We start from the raw sequence: 23601 nt of genomic DNA, 5'->3' as shown, positions 1-23601 counted from the left end.
TTTTCCGCCCAGCGAAGAATCCTTGCTGTCATTGCCCTCCTGCTTCTTGTGTCGCCCCGTCTGATAACGTGGGCGACCGCCATGATGATGTCCTACTGGATCAGCACCGGTTGACTTTGAAGCAGGAGTCTTCCTAGGCTCAGAGCATTGTAAATTGCCCTTAGCTCCAGTATATTCATGTGGAGAGAAGTCTCCAGACTTGACCACACTTCCTTGGAAATTTTTTCCCTGTGTGACTACTCCCCAGCCTCTCAGGCTGGTATCCGTGGTCCCCAGAACACAGTCCTGAATGCCGAGTGTGCTGCCCTCTAAAAAATGAGCACTCTGCAGCCCCCACAGAAGAGACACCCTTGTCCTTGGAGACAGGATTATCCGCTGATGCATCTGAAAATGCGATCCGGACCATTCGTCCAGCAAATCCCCTGAGATCTGCCGAATGGAATCGCTTCGTAAGAAGCCACCATTTTTCCCAGGACTCCTGTGCATTGATGCACTGATACTTGGCCTGGTTTTAGGAGGTTTCTGACTAGGTCGAATAACTCCTTGGCTTTTTCCTCCCGGAGGAACACCTTTTTCTGGACTATGCCCAGAATCATTCCTAGGAACAGCAGACGTATCGTCGGAAAACAGCTGCGATTCTTGGAATATTTAGAATCCAGTCGTGCTGTCGTAGAACTACTTTAGATAGTGCTCTTCCGACCTCCAACTGTTCTCTGGAACTTGCCCTTTTCAGGATATCGTCCAAGTAAGGGATAATTTAGATGCCTTTTTTCTTTGAAGAAACATCTTTTCGGCCATTACCTTGGTAAAAGGCCCGGGGTGCCGTGGATAATTCAAACGGCATCGTCTGAAACTGATATTGACAGTTCTGTACCACGAACCAGAGGTACCCTTGTTGAGAAGGGCAAATTTGGACATGGAGGTAATCCTTGATGTCCAGGGACACCATATAGTCCCCTTTTTTCCGGTTCGCTATCACTGCTCTGAGTGACTCCATCTCGATTTGAACCTTTTATGTAAGTGTTCAAAGATTTCAGTTTAGACTATGTCTCACCAAGCCGTCTGGCGTCAGTACCACAATATAGTGTGGAAAAATAATACCCTTTTCCTTGTTGTAGGAGGGGTACTTTGATTATCACCTGCTGGATATACAGCTTGTGAATTTTTTCCAATGCTGCCTCCCTGTCGGAGGGAGCCGTTGGTAAAGCAGACTTCAGAAACCTGCGAGGAGAAGATGTCTCGACTCTCCAATCTGTACCCCTGGGATAATACTTGTACTATCTAGGGGTCAACCTGCGAGTGATCCCACTGCGCGCTGAGACTCTTGAGACTACCCCCCCACCTTGAGTCCGCTTGCATGGCCCCAGCGTCATGCTGAGGACTTGGCAGACGCGGTGGAGGGCTTCTTTTCCTGGGAAGGGGCTGCCTGCTGCAGTCTACTTCCCTTACCTCTATGTCTGGGCAGATATGACTGGCCTTTTGCCTGCATGCCCTCATGGGAAAGGAAGGATTGAGGCTGAAAAGACGGTGTCTTTTTCAGCTGAGATGTAACTTGGGGTAAAAAGGTTGGATTTCCCAGCTGTTGCCGTGGTCCCCAGGTCCGATGGACCGACCCCAACTAACTCCTTCCCTTTATACGGCAATACTTCCATGTGCCGTATGGGATCTGTATCACCTGACCACTGTCGTGTCCATGACATCTTCTGGGTGATATGGACAACGTACTTATCTTGATGCCAGAGAGCAAATATCCCTCTGTGCATCTCACGTACATATATATAGAATGCATCCTATTAAATGCTCTATATGAATAAAATATTTTCAGTCAGGGAATCCGACCAAGCCAACCCAGCACTGCATCTCCAGGCTGATGGCGATCGCTGGTCGCAGTATAACCACCGTATGTGTGTATATACTTTTTAGGATATCTTTCCAGCTTCCTATCAGCTGGCTCCTTGAGGGCGGCCGTATCTGGAGACGGTAACGCCACTTGATAAGCGTGTGAGCGCCTTATCACCCTAAGGGGTGTTTCCCAACGCGCCCTAATTTCTGGCGGGAAAGGGTATAACGCCAATATTTGCTATCGGGGTAACCCCACGCATCATCACACACTTCATTTTATTTTATCTGATTCAGGAAAAACTACAGGTAGTTTTTTCACTCCCACATAATACCCTTTTTTGTGGTACTTGTAGTATCAGAAATATGCAACACCTCCTTCATTGCCCTTAACGTGTGGCCCTAATGAGAAATACGTTTGTTTATTCACCGTCGACACTGGATTCAGTGTCCGTGTCTGTGTCTGTGTCGACCGACTGAGGTAAATGGGCGTTTTTAACGCCCCTGACGGTGTTTCTGAGACGCCTGGACCGGTACTAATAGTTTGTCGGCCGTCTCACGTCGTCAACCGACCTTGCAGCGTGTTGACATTCTCACGTAATTCCCTAAATAAGCCATCCATTCCGGTGTCGACTCCCTAGAGAGTGACATCACCATTACAAGCAATTTCTCCGCCTCCTCACCAACATCGTCCTCATACATGTCGACACACACGTACCGACACACAGCACACACACCGGGAATGCTCTGACAGAGGACAGGACCCACTAGCCCTTTGGGGAGACAGAGGGAGAGTTTGCCAGCACACACCAAAACGCTATAATTATATAGGGACAACCTTATATAAGTGTTTTCCCTTATAGCATCTTTATATATATCTCAATATCGCCAAAATCAGTGCCCCCCCTCTCTGTTTTAACCCTGTTTCTGTAGTGCAGTGCAGGGGAGAGCCTGGGAGCCTTCTCTCCAGGCTTTCTGTGAGAGAAAATGGCGCTGTGTGCTGAGGAGATAGGCCCCGCCCCTTTTTCGGCGGGCTCGTCTCCCGCTATTTAGTGAATCTTGGCAGGGGTTAAATATCTCCATATATGGGGGCTATATGTGAGGTATTTTTCGCCAAAAAAGGTTTTCATTTGCCTCCCAGGGCGCCCCCCTCCCAGCGCCCTGCACCCTCAGTGACTGCCGTGTGAAGTGTGCTGAGAGGAAAATGGCGCACAGCTGCAGTGCTGTGCGCTACCTTTAGAAGACTGCAGGAGTCTTCAGCCGCCGATTCTGGACCTCTTCTTACTTCAGCATCTGCAAGGGGGCCGGCGGCGCGGCTCCGGTGACCATCCAGGCTGTACCTGTGATCGTCCCTCTGGAGCTGATGTCCAGTAGCCAAGAAGCCAATCCATCCTGCACGCAGGTGAGTTCACTCCTTCTCCCCTAAGTCCCTCGTTGCAGTGATCCTGTTGCCAGCAGGACTCACTGTAAAATAAAAAACCTAAGCTAAACTTTCTCTAAGCAGCTCTTTAGGAGAGCCACCTAGATTGCACCCTTCTCGGCCGGGCACAAAAATCTAACTGGAGTCTGGAGGAGGGTCATAGGGGGAGGAGCCAGTGCACACCACCTGATCGGAAAGCTTTACTTTTTGTGCCCTGTCTCCTGCGGAGCCGCTATTCCCCATGGTCCTTTCAGGAACCCCAGCATCCACAAGGACGATATATATATATATATATATATATATATATATCTATCTCCATACAAGAAAACACGGCACTCCAAGGACTCTTCTGCAAACACCTTTAATGGCGGTGTGTTAGATCAACATGTTTCAGGGCATCAGCCCTTTCGTCAGGATACACCAATATATTGGTGTATCCTGACGAAAGGGCTGATGCCCTGAAACATGTTGATCTAACACACCGCCATTAAAGGTGTTTGCAGAAGAGTCCTTGGAGTGCCGTGTTCTCTTGTATGGATAGCGTTGCACCAGTTGTTACTACAGCGAGGAGTGCCGGCTGAATTGGATCTATATATATATGATAGATAGATAGATAGATAGATAGATAGATAGATAGATAGATAGATAGATAGATAGATAGATAGATAGATAGATAGATAGATAGGAGAGGCGGCACTCACGGCTGGATGTAAATAAGTACAGAGACCACAGCAATACGTATCAACGTTTCAATTCCAAAGAATTTTTGTCAGGATACAGATCTGTATCCCGACGAAAATTCTTTGGAATTGAAAAGTTGATACGTATTGCTGTGGTCTCTGTACTTATTTACATCCAGCCGTGAGTGCCGCCTCTCCTTTCTTCATGTGTCTAAACTTTGCTGTTGCTGAGGGCACCGGGCGCCATATTGACTAATAAGTGAGTGCCGGTCTTCTATTGTGTTGATATCTCCTATATAATAGCCCTATTCTGTGACCTTGTGATTCATTTGCTAACGCTGGGCGGAGTCACAACACTGGGCGGAGTTAGTCAAATGAGTCACAGAGATCTGGCCAAATCTACAGGAGACTAGGAGCAGAAGCAGATAGCATGGGCATTGGACATGTCACAGGCAGGGGTGCAAACCTCCCAGCTTTCTGCAGGAGCTTTCTCCAGGCAGAAGGAGGGAAACACTCGGTGAAAAGGGGGCGTGGCTTCACGGGAGGGTCCCCGTTTTCGTCAGTGAGGGAGCATGCCCAGCGCTCTGTGAGCTGCTGGCATGCTCCCAGGGGCTGATTATGAGTCCGGGGGGCCCAGGGCACTTGAAACAGGGGAGCCCTATCTCATTGCTGTGCCTGCTGGGGGCGTGGCCTAATCGTGCCCCACGCGGCCAGGCCCCCTTATGCAAATTCCGATTTTTATTTTTATTTTTTAAATGGGATTTTGGCCCCTCAGCTAGGGCTAAATCCAGAGGAGGTGGTCGCTCCCCCCTACACACCCGCACAGGCAGAAGAAAGCAGGGAGACTGCTGCCTCCCTGTAACACCACAGACCTGCCAATATGCAGCAGCGTGTGCTGACTGTAGCACAATGCTGCCGCTGTTGCTGGCAGGACGGGGGGGGGGGGGGCTTCTGAGCTGGGACAGAGCTACTCCAGCCGGGGGGCCCCCTAAAACTGTGGGGCCAACAGTACGTATCCCCTGCCCCCCCCCCCACCTTAATCCGGCTCTGCTGCTGGAACCCCCCCATTAATCCGTACCCCCTGATGCCCCCTCTCCCTCTGTCTCCACTATTCACCGCTGCTCTGCTAAGCAGAACAGCGAGTACAGGAGCTTTCCAACTGCCCCCCCCACCGCCGGACACTGCGACCCGCGGGTGGGACAGCGGGGCAGACCCCAAAAAATGGGACTGTCCCGCGAAAATCTGGACATTTGGGAGGTATGGGGGTGTGTGAGTGGTATGTCATACAGACAGACGGGCACGGCTCACTGTGTGCTTGACCCCCCACATCGGCATACTCAGCAGGGTCTCTCTGGTGCGGAGGAGCGTCACTTTCTGGCACACTCCACGCTTCTTAGCTGCAGTTTAGTGGGGCACCTGCCGCTGTGCAGGTTCCACACTGCCTCTGTTATCTCCAGCCCCGGCAACCCCACCGCTAGCTGCAGCGCTGCCACCCGCAGTGGAGTGCGCCCAGCTTATTCACACACTTTAGCTGGCGGGTAGCGCTGCAGAAATCCGAGCTGCTTGCAGGCTCTGACCCACTCCTCCCTCCAGCCACAGCGTCTCCTGGGAGCTAACCAGTCACTCCCAGTCTCCCCTTACCACAGTGCCCGGAAGCCGTGAGGTCCGCGCCACGTGCATGCTATGACCCCCTCCTCCCTCCAGCCGCAGCATCTCCTGGGGGCTAACCAGTCATTTCCAGTCTCACCTTACCACAGTGCCCGGCAGCTGCACGAGGTCTGCGGTGTGTGACTGAGGAGGGGGGGGAGGGATGCGGACGGGCAGAGGAAGCAGGACTCCAGCCTGAGAGAGTCAGCCATGCCAAGTCTCCAGCAGCAGCAGATCCCAACAGGTTGGAGTGGAACAGCAGCAGCCAGCAGCAGTGACTCCGGTAAGACACATCTGTCTGTCACCACTGTTTTGTCCCTAATACCAATCTCTCCCGTGCCCTGTGTTCTGTCATGTCCCTGTCACCCCTGGCCTTGCCCTGTCACCCTTATCCTGGCCCTGTCACCCTTATCTTATGCTGGCCCCGTCACCCCTGTCCTGGCCCCGTCACCCCTGTCCTGGCCCCGTCACCCCTGTCCTGGCCCCGTCACCCCTGTCCTGGCCCTGTTACTGCATACCCTCCAACTACCTTTTATGGCATGTACAGTACCCGCAGCGCCTCCAGACCTCTCCCCAATGCACCACACCTCCCCCTCCACCACATGTGGCACTCCAACCCTCCCCCACATGCTGTGCCTCCAGACCCGCTACACCACCCGTGGCTCCCACTCCTCCACCCCTTCACCACCTACAGCACCTCCAGGCCCCTTCCACCATTCACCCCCCTTATATGTCTCCCCCCACACCTGCCCCCCTCCACCCGCAGCATCTGCAGACACCCTCCTCCATCAGCGGTCCCCCCCTCACCCACCCCTCCCCCACCAATGGCACCCCCGCACCTGCCCCTCCACCACCTGCAGCACCTCCGGACCTCCTTTCCCATCCGCCGCAACACCCGTACCTGCCCCTACCCTACCCATGGTGCCTGCGGTCCCCTACCCCACCCCCGGCACTCCCGTCCCTTCCCATCCCACAGCACCTCCGATACCCTTTACCCATCCACAACATCCCCACACCTGCCCCTCTCCCACCCGTGGCACCCCTGCCCCTCCCCCACCTGCAGTGCCTCCGGACCCCTCCCCCATCTGCATCCCCCACTCCTCTGCCCCTCCCCCACGCGCAGCACCTCCCGAACCTTCCCCATCCGGGCCCCACCCCCACTTCTGCCTCCCCTCCACCCGCAGCATCTACAGACACCATCCGCAGTCCCCCCCGCACCCGCTACATTCTGTACATCGTGCCCTGCAGGTGCTGTTCACGCCGTCGCAAGGGGCTGCGCCTCCTTCACCATCGCACGCCCTTTCATTGTGCAATATTTAATCACTAACAAAGGAATGCAGGTAATACTCTATATAATACAAATATTAAACCCCAGAAAGGCATGCAAGGGTTAAGGGGGCGTAGCCCCTTGCGACGGTGTGAAGAGCGCCCGTTGGGCGCGATGAAGCACCTAGTATATATATATATATTAGCACCAAAACTTGGTGTCAGAAGAAAAAAACACAGGGACAGTCTATAAAGCTGACACCCCCAGCACAGAGTGACGTATCATCCATAGAGCTCTATAGTAAGGCAGGGTAGGGTACCCCGAGCCTCATCATACATTGGGAACGGTTATTCAGGCTATGCTGGGACTTGTAGTGCCACTGGTGACCGCATACCCCTGCTTACTGGTCAAGCTCAGGCATGTGTGCGCTACAGAGGCCACCACCGGGTAATAACCAGTACACGGCACACATACAGCTGTCCCCCGGTGCCTGGGTGGCATATGCCCGCTCTCAGGGACACCCCCGGGGAGGATGGCACGGGATACCGATCATCATCCCCCGGATTCCCGCCGACTAACCTTCTCTTCCAGACATCGTTGCTGTGACTGTTACGTGAGGACCCCGCGCTGCACCGGAAATAGGAGACCAACGCAGAGCCTGTGCTATATGATACCCTTCCGCCCTCACTTTCCTGAACGGCTTCAATTAACAACCTGCCGTCACATGGATGTAAAGCGTGAAGGCGGCCATATTTGTACACCCATTTTCTTTTGCGACACAAATCAAGCCGCAGGAAAAGTGTTGGCGGCCATCTTGGTACCCCTTCTCTTTGCGTGGTCCTAATGGCGTTTCCGTGCTGCGGAAGTCTGGCAACGGCCATCTTGGTACTCCCAAGGAAGAAGAAGAGCTGGAACAGTCCATAGAAAGCGGTGTAACCCCTGTGTCATCTGGGCTGCTGCACTTTGCATGCACCAGTGACAGTGTCACTATGAGAGGAGAATGTATGTGAGTACAGGTGTAATACATCCAGGTAAGGGAGCCTCTTACTTACAGGCCATCCATTGCAGGGGAGTTCATACCCTAGTGACTTGTCAATGGCATTTGCCCTAAATGTGCTGAAGTTGCATTAGCAGCAGGAAGTGCAGGTTGCTCTGTGGTGAGCATTGTATACACTATAATCATCATCAGACAGTAATGGGGGGTTATTAGCTTCATATGTCTACATGTGATAGTAGTGTAATATTTTAGGGACATTTAGTTAATAACTTCAATGTAATTAGGAACATATTATAGGTCCATTGGGCAAACTGGATATTTTGAACCAAGGCAGACAGAATGATGATTGTATCAATTATAAATGTACAAGACAATTCAGCATCTAACCTCTAAAACAGAATAAATATGTCTCTCTCACTGTCCATGGTATTGGAATAGTTTATGACACTGAGTCTCATTATTCCAATGTTTTAATACTGTATGTATTTTAAAATGGGATTTTTTTGTTTTTAAAGATTGCAGTTTTTTTTATTAGCTATATTACAAAGGCGCAAAATATGAATGTCATTTTATAAGGATCCACTCCACTATAACATTCACAATTACCCTGGTGCACAACCACCCACAATCCATGGGTACCAGGATAGGCGGGTCATTATTATTATTATTATTATTATTATTACATTTTATTTATAGGGCGCCACAAGTGTTTCGTAGCGCCGTACAAAGGACAGTACAGGGAGACAAAACTTAGCATAACCGTAAATAAATAACAAAAATGGAGTGCAGGTAACAAGGAGCACCACAATTTTCAAAACATAATACAGCTAAGATGTAAGTAGCGAGGGAGTAACCATTGTACTACTTGGGGCTGGCGGCCATAGATAGAGACGACCCTTTATCAGTAGGAGAAAAGGCAGGTAAAGATGGTCACTGAGTGAAATGTGTCGAGAAGAGGGCTTAGACAACAAGAGGAAAGAGGGCCCTGCTCTGAAGATCTAACGACCTAGTGGGGAGAGGCGACAGACAGATGACATGAGGTGCAAGCAAGCGGGAGGAAGCCTGATGGCGGTATGTAAGCAAAGCAGAGATGTTCAAGGCGTGGGGCAGGGAAATGGAGGAGCAGCCTAAGGACTAGGTTATGCATCGGAGGGGTACGCTTTGATGAATAGGTGGGTTTTCAGTGGCCGTTTGAAGCTTTGCAAGGTCGGGGAGAGTCTAATGGAGCGGGGGAGTGCGTTCCACTGAAGGGGTGTAACACGGGCAAAATCTTGAACTCGTGCATGAGAAGCAGTGACCAAGGGAGAGGAGAGGCGACGGTCATCAGCCGTAGTGGGCGGGAGGGAGTATGAAGGGACAGGAGGTTGGAGATGTAGGGAGCAGTGGAATTAGAGATGGCCTTGTATATGAGGGTGAGTAGTTTGAAGAGGATTCTGTAAGGGAATGGGAGCCAGTGTAGATTATGTCGAAGGGGAGTGGCAGATGTGGAGCGGCGGGAGAGGAAGATAAGCCTAGCTGCAGAGTTCAGGACAGATTGGAGGGGAGCGAGGTGGGAGCAAGTGAGGCCAGTGAGGAGCACATTGCAGTAGTCAAGTCGTGAGATGACCAGTGAGTGGATGATAAGTTTAGTTGCACTCTGGGAGAGAAATGGCCTGATGAGAGCAATGTTGCGTAGCTGGAACCGACAAGATTGCGCCAGAGCTTGGATGTAGGGTGCAAAGGAGAGGCAGGAGTCAAGAGTGACGCCCAGGCAGCGGAGTTGGGGAACGGGGGAGATGATAGTGTTGTCAACAATGATAGAGATATTTGTAGGGGGTGTTGCTCTGGCTGGGGGAAAGATGATGAGTTCAGTTTTGTCCATGTTGAGCTTCAGAGAGCGCTCAGACATCCAGGAGGAGATGGCAGAGAGGCAGCTGGTCATCTGTGCAGGATGGCCGCAGGCTTATAACCCCAGAGGACTGAACCCAAGGGTCTGTTACAGAAGAGGAGGAGGGTACGTGCTTTGATTTTACTTTGTATTTTGATCTATAGTATAGCTTTGAATGCAGCTCCTCCCCGTCACAACCACCTTCATTTATCGACGCATTTGTTTGGTGTTTGTGCCGAGTTTTGTACTCTGTGTGTTTTACGTTCACCACTGCATGGTGAGTGTAGTCCGTGAAAGGCGTGGCAGTGAATTTGTCGGTGAGATATATTTAATTTTATTTTCATACTTTATTTTTTATTAACTTCAGAACAATTTGTTTTAATTCTATATATTAAATATTTTAAGTCATTGTTTTTTATTATGTCATACTGTGAATTCCACTTCTTCAAATTCATTGATTATGGTATTGCCGCAATTGTGATTCATTGTATGGGAGTCTGAGTTAGCCTCACTTTTAATAGTACCGAACAGTAAAATCATCCTTTCAAGTAATTACTGGATGGGCATTTGTATACTTTATCCACCAAAGAAAAGGCGCCTAATTGGACCTATGTTGAGGTGCTGCCTACTGCTCTCAAATTAGGGTATAAGCAAACCCTAAAGATAAACAGAACCCCAAAAAAAGGGGGGGGGGGGCGGAAGAGAGCGCAAGCAGACTTGAATTAAACCAGAATTTAATATTGCTAAAATTTGCACATAAACAAAATCGTAAATAGTACCAAATGACCAATGAAATAAATAAAATAAAATTAAAACATTAGTAATATAATTCATAGGATCCTTCACACTCAAGTCCATAAATAATTCCACTGGAATAGTGCACTGGTAAATACCAGAATGGATATTATAATCGTCCTTAGTAAACCCAGTATTTTTATAAAATCGTGTTTGAGAATAGCAGCAAATATGTGACTTTATCCACAAAATAAAGTTCTGAAGGATACCTCATGTATCTATTCCGTAGTTAAAAGTTACTGTTTCTTTATGGATAGAATTGAAACTGTTGTATCATGTAACAAGTGCACTGTTACTTCCAGTAGCTACAGTTCTATTCGTTACACAGCAAACTTTGGCCTGTGTTAAAGCACACCAAAAGCGACTCCGTCTTCCACTCCCTACCTGTATCACTTTATAAAATTCAGGGCGGTGATGGCTTACCGCTTCCTGAGGTATTCAGATACGCGGCACTGAGATCATCACTCGCCGTCCAGCGTTTCCAGGGGTAATTTGGATCTGCGGCGTTGATGATCACCGCTCGCCGCCCAGCTAAGCCGCTGGCTCCAGGAACGTAGTTGGCGGCCACGGTCCCCGTTTTGCAGAGGGGACCAGTGCAGGTGGCTCCAAACAGACAGGCCAGACAGTACGATATGGTAGATGATGAGGGAAAATTAGTGTTCACTCTAGGAGTGAAAAGGGGCAGGGCGCCTGACTCTGGGGGCGCGGACACGCAAATTAGGGGGCGTGGTCACGCCTCCGTCATTTTAGGGGGCGGTGCGGCCCACAGACGCTACTATAGAGAGCGATTGTGGCCGGCGACGTCACTGTTGGGGGCGTGCCCAGCACCTCCGTCGGTGCTGGGCTTCCCCCAGCCCTCTCCCAATGCGTGAATGGATGCCGCGCGCATGCGCACGGCATCTATACACGCCGGGAGGGCAGGGAGCGGGCGGCTGTTCTAGCAGGGCGCCGCAAAAGGGGCAGGGCGGGATTTGCCTGTTAAAAAACGGGCAGGGCGCGGCGCCCTGCTAAAACAGCCTAGAGTGAACACTAGGAAATGGTGGCTGCAGAGACTGTAGAGAGTGCTGGGATCCCAATGACAAACCCTGACGCGTTTCTCGACCGTCACACACTGGTCATTTCTTCACAACAGTGAGTAAGGTTTAGTCCACCCATTGACCTGGTTTTGAAAGATGGCGGTGAGCGTCTTAAAATGGAGGGTTGATGCATTGGGAAATATACATTCTTAAGTGCATTCATGGATTCTTGTGCCTGAAATAGGCTTTTTAAAAAAATCTGTATTTACTTATTTATCTTATTTATCATATTGAAGTTATTTTCTCTGACGTCCTAGTGGATGCTGGGACTCCGTAAGGACCATGGGGAATAGCAGCTCCGCAGGAGACAGGGCACAAGAATAAAAGCTTTAGGATCAGGTGGTGTGCACTGGCTCCTCCCCCTATGACCCTCCTCCAAGCCTCAGTTAGATTTTTGTGCCCGAACGAGAAGGGTGCAGGCTAGGTGGCTCTCCTGAGCTGCTTAGAATAAAAGTTTATTTTAGGTTTTTTATTTTCAGTGAGTCCTGCTGGCAACAGGCTCACTGCATCGTGGGACTAAGGGGAGAAGAAGCGAACTCACCTGCGTGCAGAGTGGATTGGGCTTCTTAGGCTACTGGACATTAGCTCCAGAGGGACGATCACAGGTTCAGCCTGGATGGGTCCCGGAGCCGCGCCGCCGGCCCCCTTACAGAGCCAGAAGAGCGAAGAGGTCCGGTGAAATCGGCGGCAGAAGACGGTCCTGTCTTCAACTAAGGTAGCGCACAGCACCGCAGCTGTGCGCCATTGCTCTCAGCACACTTCACACTCCGGTCACTGAGGGTGCAGGGCGCTGGGGGGGGGGCGCCCTGAGACGCAATATAACAGATATACCTTAGGTTGGCAAAAAGAAATACATCACATATAGCTCCTGGGCTATATGGATGTATTTAACCCCTGCCATTTTTCCAGAAAAGAGCGGGAGATAAGGACGTCGTGAAGGGGCGGAGCCTATCTCCTCAGCACACAAGCGCCATTTTCCCTCACAGCTTCGCTGGAAGGACGGCTCCCTGACTCTCCCCTGCAGACCTGCTACAGAATCAGGGTAAAAAAGAGAAGGGGGGGCACTATTGGCAGCTAATAATAAAAACAGCAGCTATAAAAGGGAGTAACACTTATATAAGGTTATCCCTGTATATATATATAGCGCTTGGTGTGTGCTGGCAAACTCTCCCTCTGTCTCTCCAAAGGGCTGGTGGGGTCCTGTCCTCTATCAGAGCATTCCCGGTGTGTGTGCTGTGTGTCGGTACGTGTGTGTCGACATGTATGAGGAGGAAAATGATGTGGAGGCGGAGCAATTGCCTGGGTTAGTGATGTCACCCCCTAGGGAGTCGACACCTGACTGGATGATCGTATTTAAAGAATTACGTGACAATGTCAGCACTTTGCAAAAAACTGTTGACGACATGAGACAGCCGGCAAATCAATTAGTGCCTGTCCAGGCGTCTCAGACACCGTCAGGGGCCCTAAAACGCCCGTTACCTCAGTGGGTCGACACAGACCCAGACACAGATACTGAGTCTAGTGTCGACGGTGAGGAGACAAACGTAATGTCCAGTAGGGCCACACGTTACATGATCACGGCAATGAAGGAGGCATTGAACATTTCTGACACTACAAGTACCACAAAGAAGGGTATTATGTGGGGTGTGAAAAAACTACCAATAGTTTTTCCTGAGTCAGATGAATTAAATGAGGTGTGTGATAAAGCGTGGGTTTCCCCCGACAAAAAACTGCTAATTTCTAATAAATTATTGGCACTATATCCTTTCCCGCCAGAGGTTAGGGCGCGTTGGGAAGCACCCCCTAGGGTGGATAAAGCGCTCACACGTTTATCTAAACAAGTAGCGTTACCGTCTCCTGATACGGCCACCCTCAAAGAACCAGCTGATAGAAGGCTGGAAAATATCCTAAAAAGTATATACACACATACTGGTGTTATAATGAGACCAGCAATCGCTTCAGCCTGGATGTGCAGTGCTGGAGTCGCGTGGTCGGATTCCCTGACTGAAAATATTGATACCCTGGACAGGGACAATATATTATTAACTATAGAGCATTTGAAGGATGCATTCCTATATATGCGTGATGCACAGAGGGATATTTGCACCCTGGCATCAAGAGTAAGTGCTATGTCCATTTCTGCCAGAAGAGCATTATGGACGCGACAGTGGTCAGGGGATGCGGATTCCAAACGACATATGGAAGTATTGCCGTCTAAAGGGGAGGAGTTATTTGGGGCTGGTCTATCGGACCTGGTGGCCACGGCAACGGCTGGAAAGTCCACCTTTTTACCCCAGGTCACCTCACATCAGCAGAAAAAGACACCGTCTTTTCAAACTCAGTCCTTTCGTTCCCATAAGTACAAGCGAGCAAAAGGCCACTCATTTCTGCCCCGGGGCAGAGGAAGAGGAAAAAGACTGCACCATGCAGCCGCTTCCCAGGAGCAGAAGCCCTCCCCTGCTTCTGCCAAGTCTTCAGCATGACGCTGGGGCTTTACAAGCAGACTCAGAGACGGTGGGGGCCCGTCTCAAGAATTTCAACGCGCAGTGGGCTCACTCGCAAGTGGACCCCTGGATTCTACAGGTAGTATCGCAGGGTTACAAACTGGAATTCGAGGCGTTTCCCCCTCGCCGGTTCCTGAAGTCTGCTCTACCAAAGTCTCCCTCCGACAGGGAGGCAGTTCTGGAAGCCATTCACAAGCTGTATTCCCAGCAGGTGATAATCAAGGTACCCCTCCTACAACAAGGAAAGGGGTATTATTCCACGCTGTTTGTGGTACCGAAGCCGGACGGCTCGGTGAGACCAATTTTAAATCTGAAATCCTTGAACACTTACATAAAAAGGTTCAAATTCAAGATGGAGTCACTCAGAGCAGTGATAGCGAACCTGGAAGAAGGGGACTATATGGTGTCTCTAGACATCAAAGATGCTTATCTCCACGTCCCAATCTACCCTTCTCACCAAGGGTACCTCAGGTTTGTAGTACAAAACTGTCATTATCAGTTTCAGACGCTGCCGTTTGGGTTGTCCACGGCACCTCGGGTCTTTACCAAGGTAATGGCCGAAATGATGATTCTTCTTCGAAGAAAAGGCATCTTAATTATCCCTTACTTGGACGATCTCCTGATAAGGGCAAGGTCCAGGGAACAGTTAGAAGTCGGAGTAGCACTATCTCAGGTAGTGTTACGTCAGCACGGGTGGATCCTAAATATTCCAAAATCGCAGCTGATTCCAACGACACGTCTACTGTTCCTAGGAATGATTCTGGACACAGTCCAGAAGAAGGTGTTTCTCCCGGAGGAGAAGGCCAGGGAGTTATCCGAGCTAGTCAGGAACCTCCTAAAACCAGGACAGGTGTCAGTGCATCAGTGCACGAGGGTCCTGGGAAAAATGGTGGCTTCTTACGAAGCGATTCCATTCGGAAGATTCCATGCAAGAACGTTTCAGTGGGATCTACTGGACAAATGGTCCGGATCACATCTTCAGATGCATCAGCGGATAACCCTGTCGCCAAGGACAAGGGTGTCTCTTCTGTGGTGGCTGCAGAGTGCTCATCTACTAGAGGGCCGCAGATTTGGCATTCAGGATTGGATCCTGGTGACCACGGATGCCAGCCTGAGAGGCTGGGGAGCAGTCACACAGGGAAGAAATTTCCAGGGCTTGTGGTCAAGCATGGAAACATCTCTTCATATAAACATTCTGGAACTAAGGGCCATTTACAATGCCCTAAGTCAAGCGAAACCCCTGCTTCAGGGTCAGGCGGTATTGATCCAATCGGACAACATCACGTCAGTCGCCCACGTAAACAGACAGGGCGGCACGAGAAGCAGGAGGGCAATGGCAGAAGCTGCAAGGATTCTTCGCTGGGCGGAAAATCATGTGATAGCACTGTCAGCAGTGTTCATTCCGGGAGTGGACAACTGGGAAGCAGACTTCCTCAGCAGACACGACCTTCACCCGGGAGAGTGGGGACTTCACCCAGAAGTCTTCCACCTGATTGTAAACCGTTGGGAAAAACCAAAGGTGGACATGATGGCGTCCCGTCTAAACAAAAAACTAGACAGGTATTGCGCCAGGTCAAGGGACCCTCAGGCAATAGCGGTGGACGCTCTGGTAACACCGTGGGTGTACCAGTCAGTGTATGTGTTCCCTCCTCTGCCTCTCATACCAAAAGTACTGAGAATCATAAGAAGGAGAGGAGTAAGAACTATACTCGTGGTTCCGGATTGGCCAAGAAGGACTTGGTACCCGGAACTTCAAGAGATGCTCACGGAAGACCCGTGGCCTCTACCTCTAAGAAAGGACCTGCTCCAGCAGGGGCCTTGTCTGTTCCAAGACTTACCGCGGCTGCGTTTGATGGCATGGCGGTTGAACGCCGGATCCTGAAGGAATAAGGGATTCCGGATGAAGTCATCCCTACCCTGATCAAAGCCAGGAAGGATGTAACCGCAAAACATTATCACCGCATTTGGCGAAAATATGTTGCGTGGTGTGAGGCCAAGAAGGCCCCTACAGAGGATTTTCAACTGGGTCGTTTCCTCCATTTCTTGCAAACAGGACTATCTATGGGCCTAAAATTAGGGTCCATTAAAGGTTCAAATTTCGGCCCTGTCGATTTTCTTCCAGAAAGAACTGGCTTCAGTGCCTGAAGTTCAGACATTTGTAAAAGGGGTACTGCATATACAGCCTCCTTTTGTGCCTCCAGTGGCACCTTGGGATCTCAATGTTGTTTTGAGTTTCCTAAAGTCACATTGGTTTGAACCACTCACCACTGTGGACTTAAAATATCTCACATGGAAGGTGTCGATGCTGTTAGCCCTGGCTTCAGCCAGGCGTGTGTCAGAATTGGCGGCTTTATCATATAAAAGCCCTTACTTAATTTTTCATTCTGACAGGGCAGAATTGAGGACTCGTCCTCAATTTCTCCCTAAGGTGGTTTCTGCATTTCACATGAACCAACCTATTGTGGTACCTGCGGCTACTAGGGACTTGGAGGACTCCAAGTTGCTTGACGTAGTCAGGGCCCTGAAAATATATGTTTCCAGGACGGCTGGAGTCAGAAAATCTGACTCGCTGTTTATCCTGTATGCACCCAACAAGCTGGGTGCTCCTGCTTCTAAGCAGACGATTGCTCGTTGGATTTGTAGTACAATTCAGCTTGCACATTCTGTGGCAGGCCTGCCACAGCCAAAATCTGTAAAAGCCCATTCCACAAGGAAAGTGGGCTCATCTTGGGCGGCTGCCCGAGGGGTCTCGGCTTTACAACTTTGCCGAGCAGCTACTTGGTCAGGTGCAAACACGTTTGCTAAATTCTACAAATTTGATACCCTGGCTGAGGAGGACCTGGAGTTCTCTCATTCGGTGCTGCAGAGTCATCCGCACTCTCCCGCCCGTTTGGGAGCTTTGGTATAATCCCCATGGTCCTTACGGAGTCCCAGCATCCACTAGGACGTCAGAGAAAATAAGATTTTACTCACCGATAAATCTATTTCTCGTAGTCCGTAGTGGATGCTGGGCGCCCATCCCAAGTGCGGATTGTCTGCAATACTTGTATATAGTTATTGTTACAAAAATTCGGGTTATTATTGTTGTGAGCCATCTTTTCAGAGGCTCCTTTCGTTTATCATACTGTTAACTGGGTTCAGATCACGAGTTGTACGGTGTGATTGGTGTGGCTGGTATGAGTCTTACCCGGGATTCAATATCCTTCCTTATTATGTACGCTCGTCCGGGCACAGTATCCTAACTGAGGCTTGGAGGAGGGTCATAGGGGGAGGAGCCAGTGCACACCACCTGATCCTAAAGCTTTTATTCTTGTGCCCTGTCTCCTGCGGAGCCGCTATTCCCCATGGTCCTTACGGAGTCCCAGCATCCACTACGGACTACGAGAAATAGATTTATCGGTGAGTAAAATCTTATTTTAAGCTATGGAAACCCTGTTAGGTGGCAAATTCTACTGTATTGACCTCTATATCCATAGCAAATGCCTATTAGTAATTTTTGATATCTGTAAATTTAATGCCTCATTGATTTCTCTTTTAGGTCTTATACAATTCCACAGTAGTACACAATGAAACACTTTTGTGGTGCACAGGTCATAATTGGGGCCATGAGGCCACCTAGTCGGTCCTCCCTTATTCTGAGCCGTAGAATCACACTCCTCAGTGTAAGGACTCTCTGCTCTCCTACTTCTAAAACTCCAGACACCAAACCCTCATCGGACCATTCTGGAGTGAGCCCCTTGCAGGAGTGGAAGGAAGTGGCCAAAACTGTGGGTAGAAACTCCATGCAAAGAGTCTCTACCACGGCCAAAAGCTGGTGGGACCGATACGAAGAGTTTGTAGGACTTGTAGAAGTCCGAGAAGCTCAAGGAAAAGTAGCAGAGGTAAGATCTGTAGCTGGTATCAAAGGCTAAATAATATACATGAAAGCGACCCCTTTAAATACACACCAAATTGTAGGGCAGACGTTCAGGTTCAGTGTGAAATGCACCTGACCTGGGAATTTCCCGGGTTTTTGGTGTAGTGTAAATGGGGTCTCAGACCGAGACCCAGACAGATACAACCTGGGTCGTACCTTTGTATTTCCTGGGTCTTATGTATGAGGTATAGGGTATGTAGTGTTCACTCCAGGAATCGGGCAGGGCGCCGGACTGCGGCAGCATATGTGTGTGTGCGCGCCCAAAAAGGGGGCGTGACCACACCAAATAGGGGCGTAGTCATTCTACGTCATTGAAGTGGGCGGTGCGGCCCACAGACGTTACTACAGGGGGCGTGGGCGGCTGGCGGCATCACTGTTGGGGGCGTGCTCCGTAGGTGCTGGGCTTTCCCCAAGCTCTCTCCAACAGCGTGAATGGATGCCGTGCGCATGGGCACGCTATCTTTACACGCTGGAAGGGCAGGAAGCGGACGGCTGTTTTAACAGGGTGCCGCAGAAAGGGCAGGGCGGATTTTGCCCTTAAAAAATCGGGCAGGGCGCGGCACCCTGTTAAAACAGACTGGCATGAACACTAGTATGAGTGGAAAAGGGTCCCAATAACCTAGGTCCAGTTACCTGGAAAACCGACCTGGGTAGCTGCCAGGGTTAAACGCAAGAAGGGCTCGGTTAACGGAGAAGTGTAAACAGGTGACCTGGCTCCTGTGTAAAGCATAGGGGGTCCCGGATTAAGATGGTGTCATTTCCAAGTGCCGGCAGAACAAAAACACTGCACCCATGAAAAGGGCCAACCCAGGAATAACGCCGGTCGAAGGTGCAGTGGAAGCGCGGGTCTGACCTGGGTTGGAACAGTGTGCCAAAACCCAGGTTGGACCTGGGATTCAAGTGGAAAATAGGTATGAAAGGGTTTGAAGGATGCTATCACCTTTGTTGATGTGCAGCCAAAAAAAACACAATTAGGCCAGGCTGTGGCTTTATTTTAATATGCACTTTAGGGCTTTATAAACAGCAGAATATTTTGTAACTCTTCTGTAATAGAGCCACAGTGCAAAGTATGGATCTGATGCTTTCCTTTCATCTTTGCACTTAAGTAAAGTATATATATTTTTTTAATTTCCATTTTAAATCGTCACAGTAATGAATTAGAGTTTTTAAATTCGTCACAGTGCATGTGCACAATGGAAGATCTTTCCCCATCTATCTCGTGCTTTCCCGGCAGGCGGAGAAGGATTTCATGGTGGCCCGTGGGATCGTGCGGGAGGCTCGTGAGAGTGTGGAGTCCCAGCTGCTGAAACTGAAGGAAGTGCGGGATCGCCTGGACAGAGTGTCTCGCGATGATATCCAGTACCTGGAGCTAGCTACACTGGAGCACAAATTGCTGCAGGTATGTTATAGCAAAGCAGAGTAGGAGCCGGTCCTGTATGTTCTCGGACGTCACTGTTTCACGGCTTCGTCCCATAACCCGCAAACTCTCCAGGACGTGTAATAATATCTATTTCAAAAGATGTTCCTCCTCGGCACATGTGTTTTATTCAGGTGTGGTTCATCAAATTAATAGTGTTTAGGTCGACCACTATAGGTCGACAGTCACTAGGTCGACATGGATGGAAGGTCGACAGGGTTTCTAGGTCGACATGTGCTAGGTCGACAGGTCTAAAGGTCGACATGAGGATTTTTTTTTTTTTTGGTGTCGTTTTCTTCGTAGAGTGACCGGGATCCCAAATTAGTGCACCGCGTCCCCTCGCATGGCTCGCTTCGCTCGCCATGCTTCGGGCATGGTGCCTTTGCTCCGCTACCGCTTCGCTCGGCACACTTTACCATTCCAATCGTAGTCCACGTGGATCGTTAAGTATGAAAAAAATAAAAAAATGTGAAAAACTCATGTCGACCTTTAGACCTGTCGACCTAGCACATGTCGACCTAGAAACCCTGTCGACCTTCCATCCATGTCGACCTAGTGACTGTCGACCTATAGTGATCGACCTAAACATTGTCGACCTAGACACTGTCGATCTTCAGACCGGATCCCGTTTTATTCACTGTCACAAGAGCCTGGGAATTCTGTGTTCCAATTACAGTATTTTTCCATCTCCATTAAAACGACTTGAGGGGGATTATTATTAATAGATGTGGTTTCACTCTTTTTGTAGATTCTGTACGCTGTTTGTTTGTTTCTTTATAAAGTTGTTATTGATATAAGAAATGTTTGTTCATGTTAGTACATTTATATAAACAAACACTGAGATACGTTATTAACTGTTTCACGCCTCTGCCTGTAGTATTTTCTAGCCAGACAGCCATCCACAAATATGTGTGTTATCACGCAGTGTGGGGTAGTATAAAATAGTCTATACAGATGTTCCCTCTTATAATGTTGCCGCAATGCGTACCCACGAGCGCTGTCGCGGTAACAGGCTGCATATGCTTGCATCCGTGGTGTACAATGCAATGTGTATGGTTCGCAGGTGCAAGAGTGTCTACGCACCCGAAACCTCACGGGTCACATGCTCCGATGCATACGCATCTCGGCAAAGATGTATATGGACACATCTGTTGCTTTGTGCTTGTTTGGTATGGTATGCTCCTCATAATGGTAAAATACCTAGCAAGGTATATTGACTGTGTGTAAAATTAGGACAAGTGCTTCATTGAAGGGGGAGATTTATCAAAGCTTGGAGAGAGATAAGGTGAGCTTTTAACTCACTTTACAGGCTGTGTTTGAAAAATGGCCGTTAGGAGCTAATTGGTTGGTACTTTATCTCTCTCCAAGCTTTGCTAAATCTCTACCTTATTCCTAATTCCCCTAATGTGTATGAATGTTTACCAATAAACCCTTTATAACTTTAAGGGGGAGATTCAATTGTTTGAAAAGTCAGTTGGGTGAATGTGTTTTCCTATCCAATAGACAAGAAAAAACAGACACCCAACCGACTTTTCAAACATTTGAATTCCCCTCTAAATGTTTAAAAATGTCCCATGTGCGTTGTTTTGATGATCATTTATTCATTACTATTAGATTATACTTATTTTGAGTTTGAAAGCACCCTGTGGGGTTACATGGAGTCATTGACAGGTTGAAAAAAACCTAGATGTACAGGGTACAATGGCAGATGTACTAAGCATGTGGGGGTGATAAACTGCAGAGAGATAAAGTACCATCCAATCAGCTCCTAACTGTCATTTTTAAACACAGCCTGGGACATGGCAGTTAGGGGCTGATTGACTGGTACTTTTAAAATTTTCTAAAGAGAACAAGTAGAGATATTGGCCCTCATTCCGAGTTGATCGCTAGCTGCCGTTGTTCGCTGCGTAGCGATCAGTGAAAAAATGGCTAATCTGCGCATGCGTATGCACCGCAGTGCGCACGCACGTCGTACGGGTACGAAGTCCTTTGTGGTTTTGCACTGGTTTTAGCAACGATTCCAATCGCACAGCCGAACGCAAGGAGATTGACAGGAAGTGAGAGTTTCTGGGTGGCAACTGACCGTTTTCTGGGAGTGTTTGGAAAAATGCAGGCGTGGCTGGGCGTTTGCTGGGCGGCCATCTGACGTCATTACCGTGTCACTCGTCGCAGCAATCATTGCACAGAATAAGTAACTACAGGGCTGGTCTTGTTCTGCACAAAATGTGTTTGCTGCCGTGCGGCTGCACAGGCGTTCGCACTTCTGCAAAGCGAAAATATACTCCCCTGTGGGCGGTGACTATGTGTTTGCACGGCTGCTAAAAGTAGCTAGCGAGCGATCAACTCTGAATGACCCCCATTGCCCATAGTAGTCAATTCTAGCTATTATTTTAAAGAATGACTAGATCACAGGTTCTCAAGCTCTGGGCCTAATTGAGAGTTGATCGCAGCAGCAAATTTGTTAGCAGTTGGGCAAAACCATGTGAACTGCAGGGGGGCAGATGTAACATGTGCAGAGAGAGTTAGATTTGGGTGGGGTGTGTTCAAACTGAAATCTAAATTGCTCATCCCGCCACCCAGCTTACCGGTCCCCATATCCCAGGATGAAGGGCAGCTGCTTCGGGCCCGGGGAGGACGAGCCAGTCTGGGCGGCGCATGGCGCCGGAGTCAGCAGCAGCAGCACTGAAGGTGAGGACGCCCGGCCTGCGGGGAGGGGAGCAGCAGCCACAGCAGCAGGGATGTTGAGGACGGCCGGCACTGGGATGGCAGTCGGACAAAATCTGACAGTCGGATTTGGCAGTTTATTGAATAGTGAGGATCCGACAATGCTTGTCGGAAAGGATCCGACACTTATTGAATATACCCCTAAGACTCTTATCCACTCACTGGTCATCTCCAGATTAGACTACTCTAATCTCCTCCTGACTGGCATTCCTGACAATTACCACTCTCCACTCCAATCTATCCTCAATGCTGCTGCCCGGCTCATTTTCCTCACCAAACGCACTACGTCCACCTCCCCTCTCTTACTAGACCTTCACTGGCTCCCCTTCCCTTTCAGAATCCATTTCAAGCTTCTCACACTCACTTACAAAGCCCTCACCCACTCTTCTCCCATCTACATCTCTGACCTTATCTCCCTTTACAGTCCCACCCGTCCTCTTCACTCTGCTAATGCACGCCGACTCTTCTGTCTTCTGATTACTTCCTCCCACTCCTACAGTACCTCCAAGATTTTTCACGTGCTGCTCCCTTTCTCTGGAATTCCCTACCTCTCCACCTCTCTACAAAATTCAAACGGGCTCTCAAGACCCACTTCTTCACCAAACCCAGCCAAATCTCATCCTAACCCTTTGTTCCACGCTCTCTATGTACCCCATCTGTGTCACCCCTGTCTATCTGCCCCTCCCCTTTATAATGTAAGTTCTCACGTGTAGGGCCCTCTTCCCTCATGTGCTTATCCTTTTTCTTAGTTTCTCGTACGTCCTAGAGGATGCTGGCGTCCACATTAGTACCATGGGGGTATAGACGGGTCCACTAGGAGCCATGGGCACTTTAAGAGTTTGAGAGTCTGGGCTGGCTCCTCCCTCTATGCCCCTCCTACCAGACTCAGTTTAGAAAATGTGCCCGGAGGAGCCGGTCACGGCTAGGGGAGCTCTCCAGAGTTTCTCTAGTAATGTTGTTTTTTTAGAGTTTATTATTTTACAGGGAGGCTGCTGGGACTAAGGGAGGGAGTAGTGTCTGCCCTGTGGGGTCTGAGCTACTATCTCCGCTTACAGGACACTGAGCTCCTGAGGGGATCGAACGTTCCCCCGCCACAGGGGATCGCTCACCACGGCAGCATGCCGCCACCCTCTTAGCATGCCGCCACCCTCTTACAGAGGCAGAAGATCAGTGGCGAATCAGTCACTGGTCCCCCTAGCAAGCGGGGAGCCAGTATGAAGATGGCGGAAACAGGGTATGGAGCGCCGTACTAACTGCGCTCCAGGGCTCAGCTGTACAGATTGGGGTGCGGTGAGGGGCGCCCTGATCCTGCGCCTACACACTACACTGACCTCCAAGCCTGTCAGGGTCCCAGGATCGCTGCCAGCATAATTCCTCAGGCAAGTATAATCTCCAGAAGAGCGGGAAGACAGTGCCATGAAGGGGGCGGAGCTTCTCCTCAGAGCGGACCCA

At 49.7% G+C, this 23601-nt stretch overlaps 2 protein-coding genes across 4 annotated transcripts in view; one reads left to right on the top strand and one right to left on the bottom strand.

The window, feature by feature from the left end:
• Positions 1–7410, bottom strand: part of TMA7 (translation machinery associated 7 homolog) — a 32449-nt gene extending 25039 nt beyond the window's left edge. Inside the window, exon 1 of the mRNA XM_063941025.1 lies at positions 7258–7410. Coding sequence (XP_063797095.1) covers positions 7258–7354 — 97 coding nt within the window. The 5' untranslated portion in view covers positions 7355–7410. The remainder of the gene's footprint in view (positions 1–7257) is intronic.
• A 5-nt stretch (positions 7411–7415) lies between these two features.
• CCDC51 (coiled-coil domain containing 51) overlaps positions 7416–23601 on the top strand; it is a 34211-nt gene continuing 18025 nt past the window's right edge. Inside the window, exons 1-4 of one of the 3 annotated variants that reach the window (XM_063941023.1) lie at positions 7416–7884; positions 9724–9843; positions 17631–17973; positions 19243–19407. In XM_063941023.1, the coding sequence (XP_063797093.1) occupies positions 17659–17973; positions 19243–19407 (480 nt within the window). In that variant the 5' untranslated portion in view covers positions 7416–7884; positions 9724–9843; positions 17631–17658. The remainder of the gene's footprint in view (positions 7885–9723; positions 9844–17630; positions 17974–19242; positions 19408–23601) is intronic. The other 2 variants (XM_063941022.1, XM_063941024.1) reach the window with 2 other exon arrangements.

Source organism: Pseudophryne corroboree, chromosome 9 (assembly GCF_028390025.1).
Source record: "Pseudophryne corroboree isolate aPseCor3 chromosome 9, aPseCor3.hap2, whole genome shotgun sequence".
In the NCBI taxonomy this organism is placed as follows: Eukaryota; Metazoa; Chordata; class Amphibia; order Anura; family Myobatrachidae; genus Pseudophryne; species Pseudophryne corroboree.
This window is presented reverse-complemented; position numbering and strand designations above follow the sequence as displayed.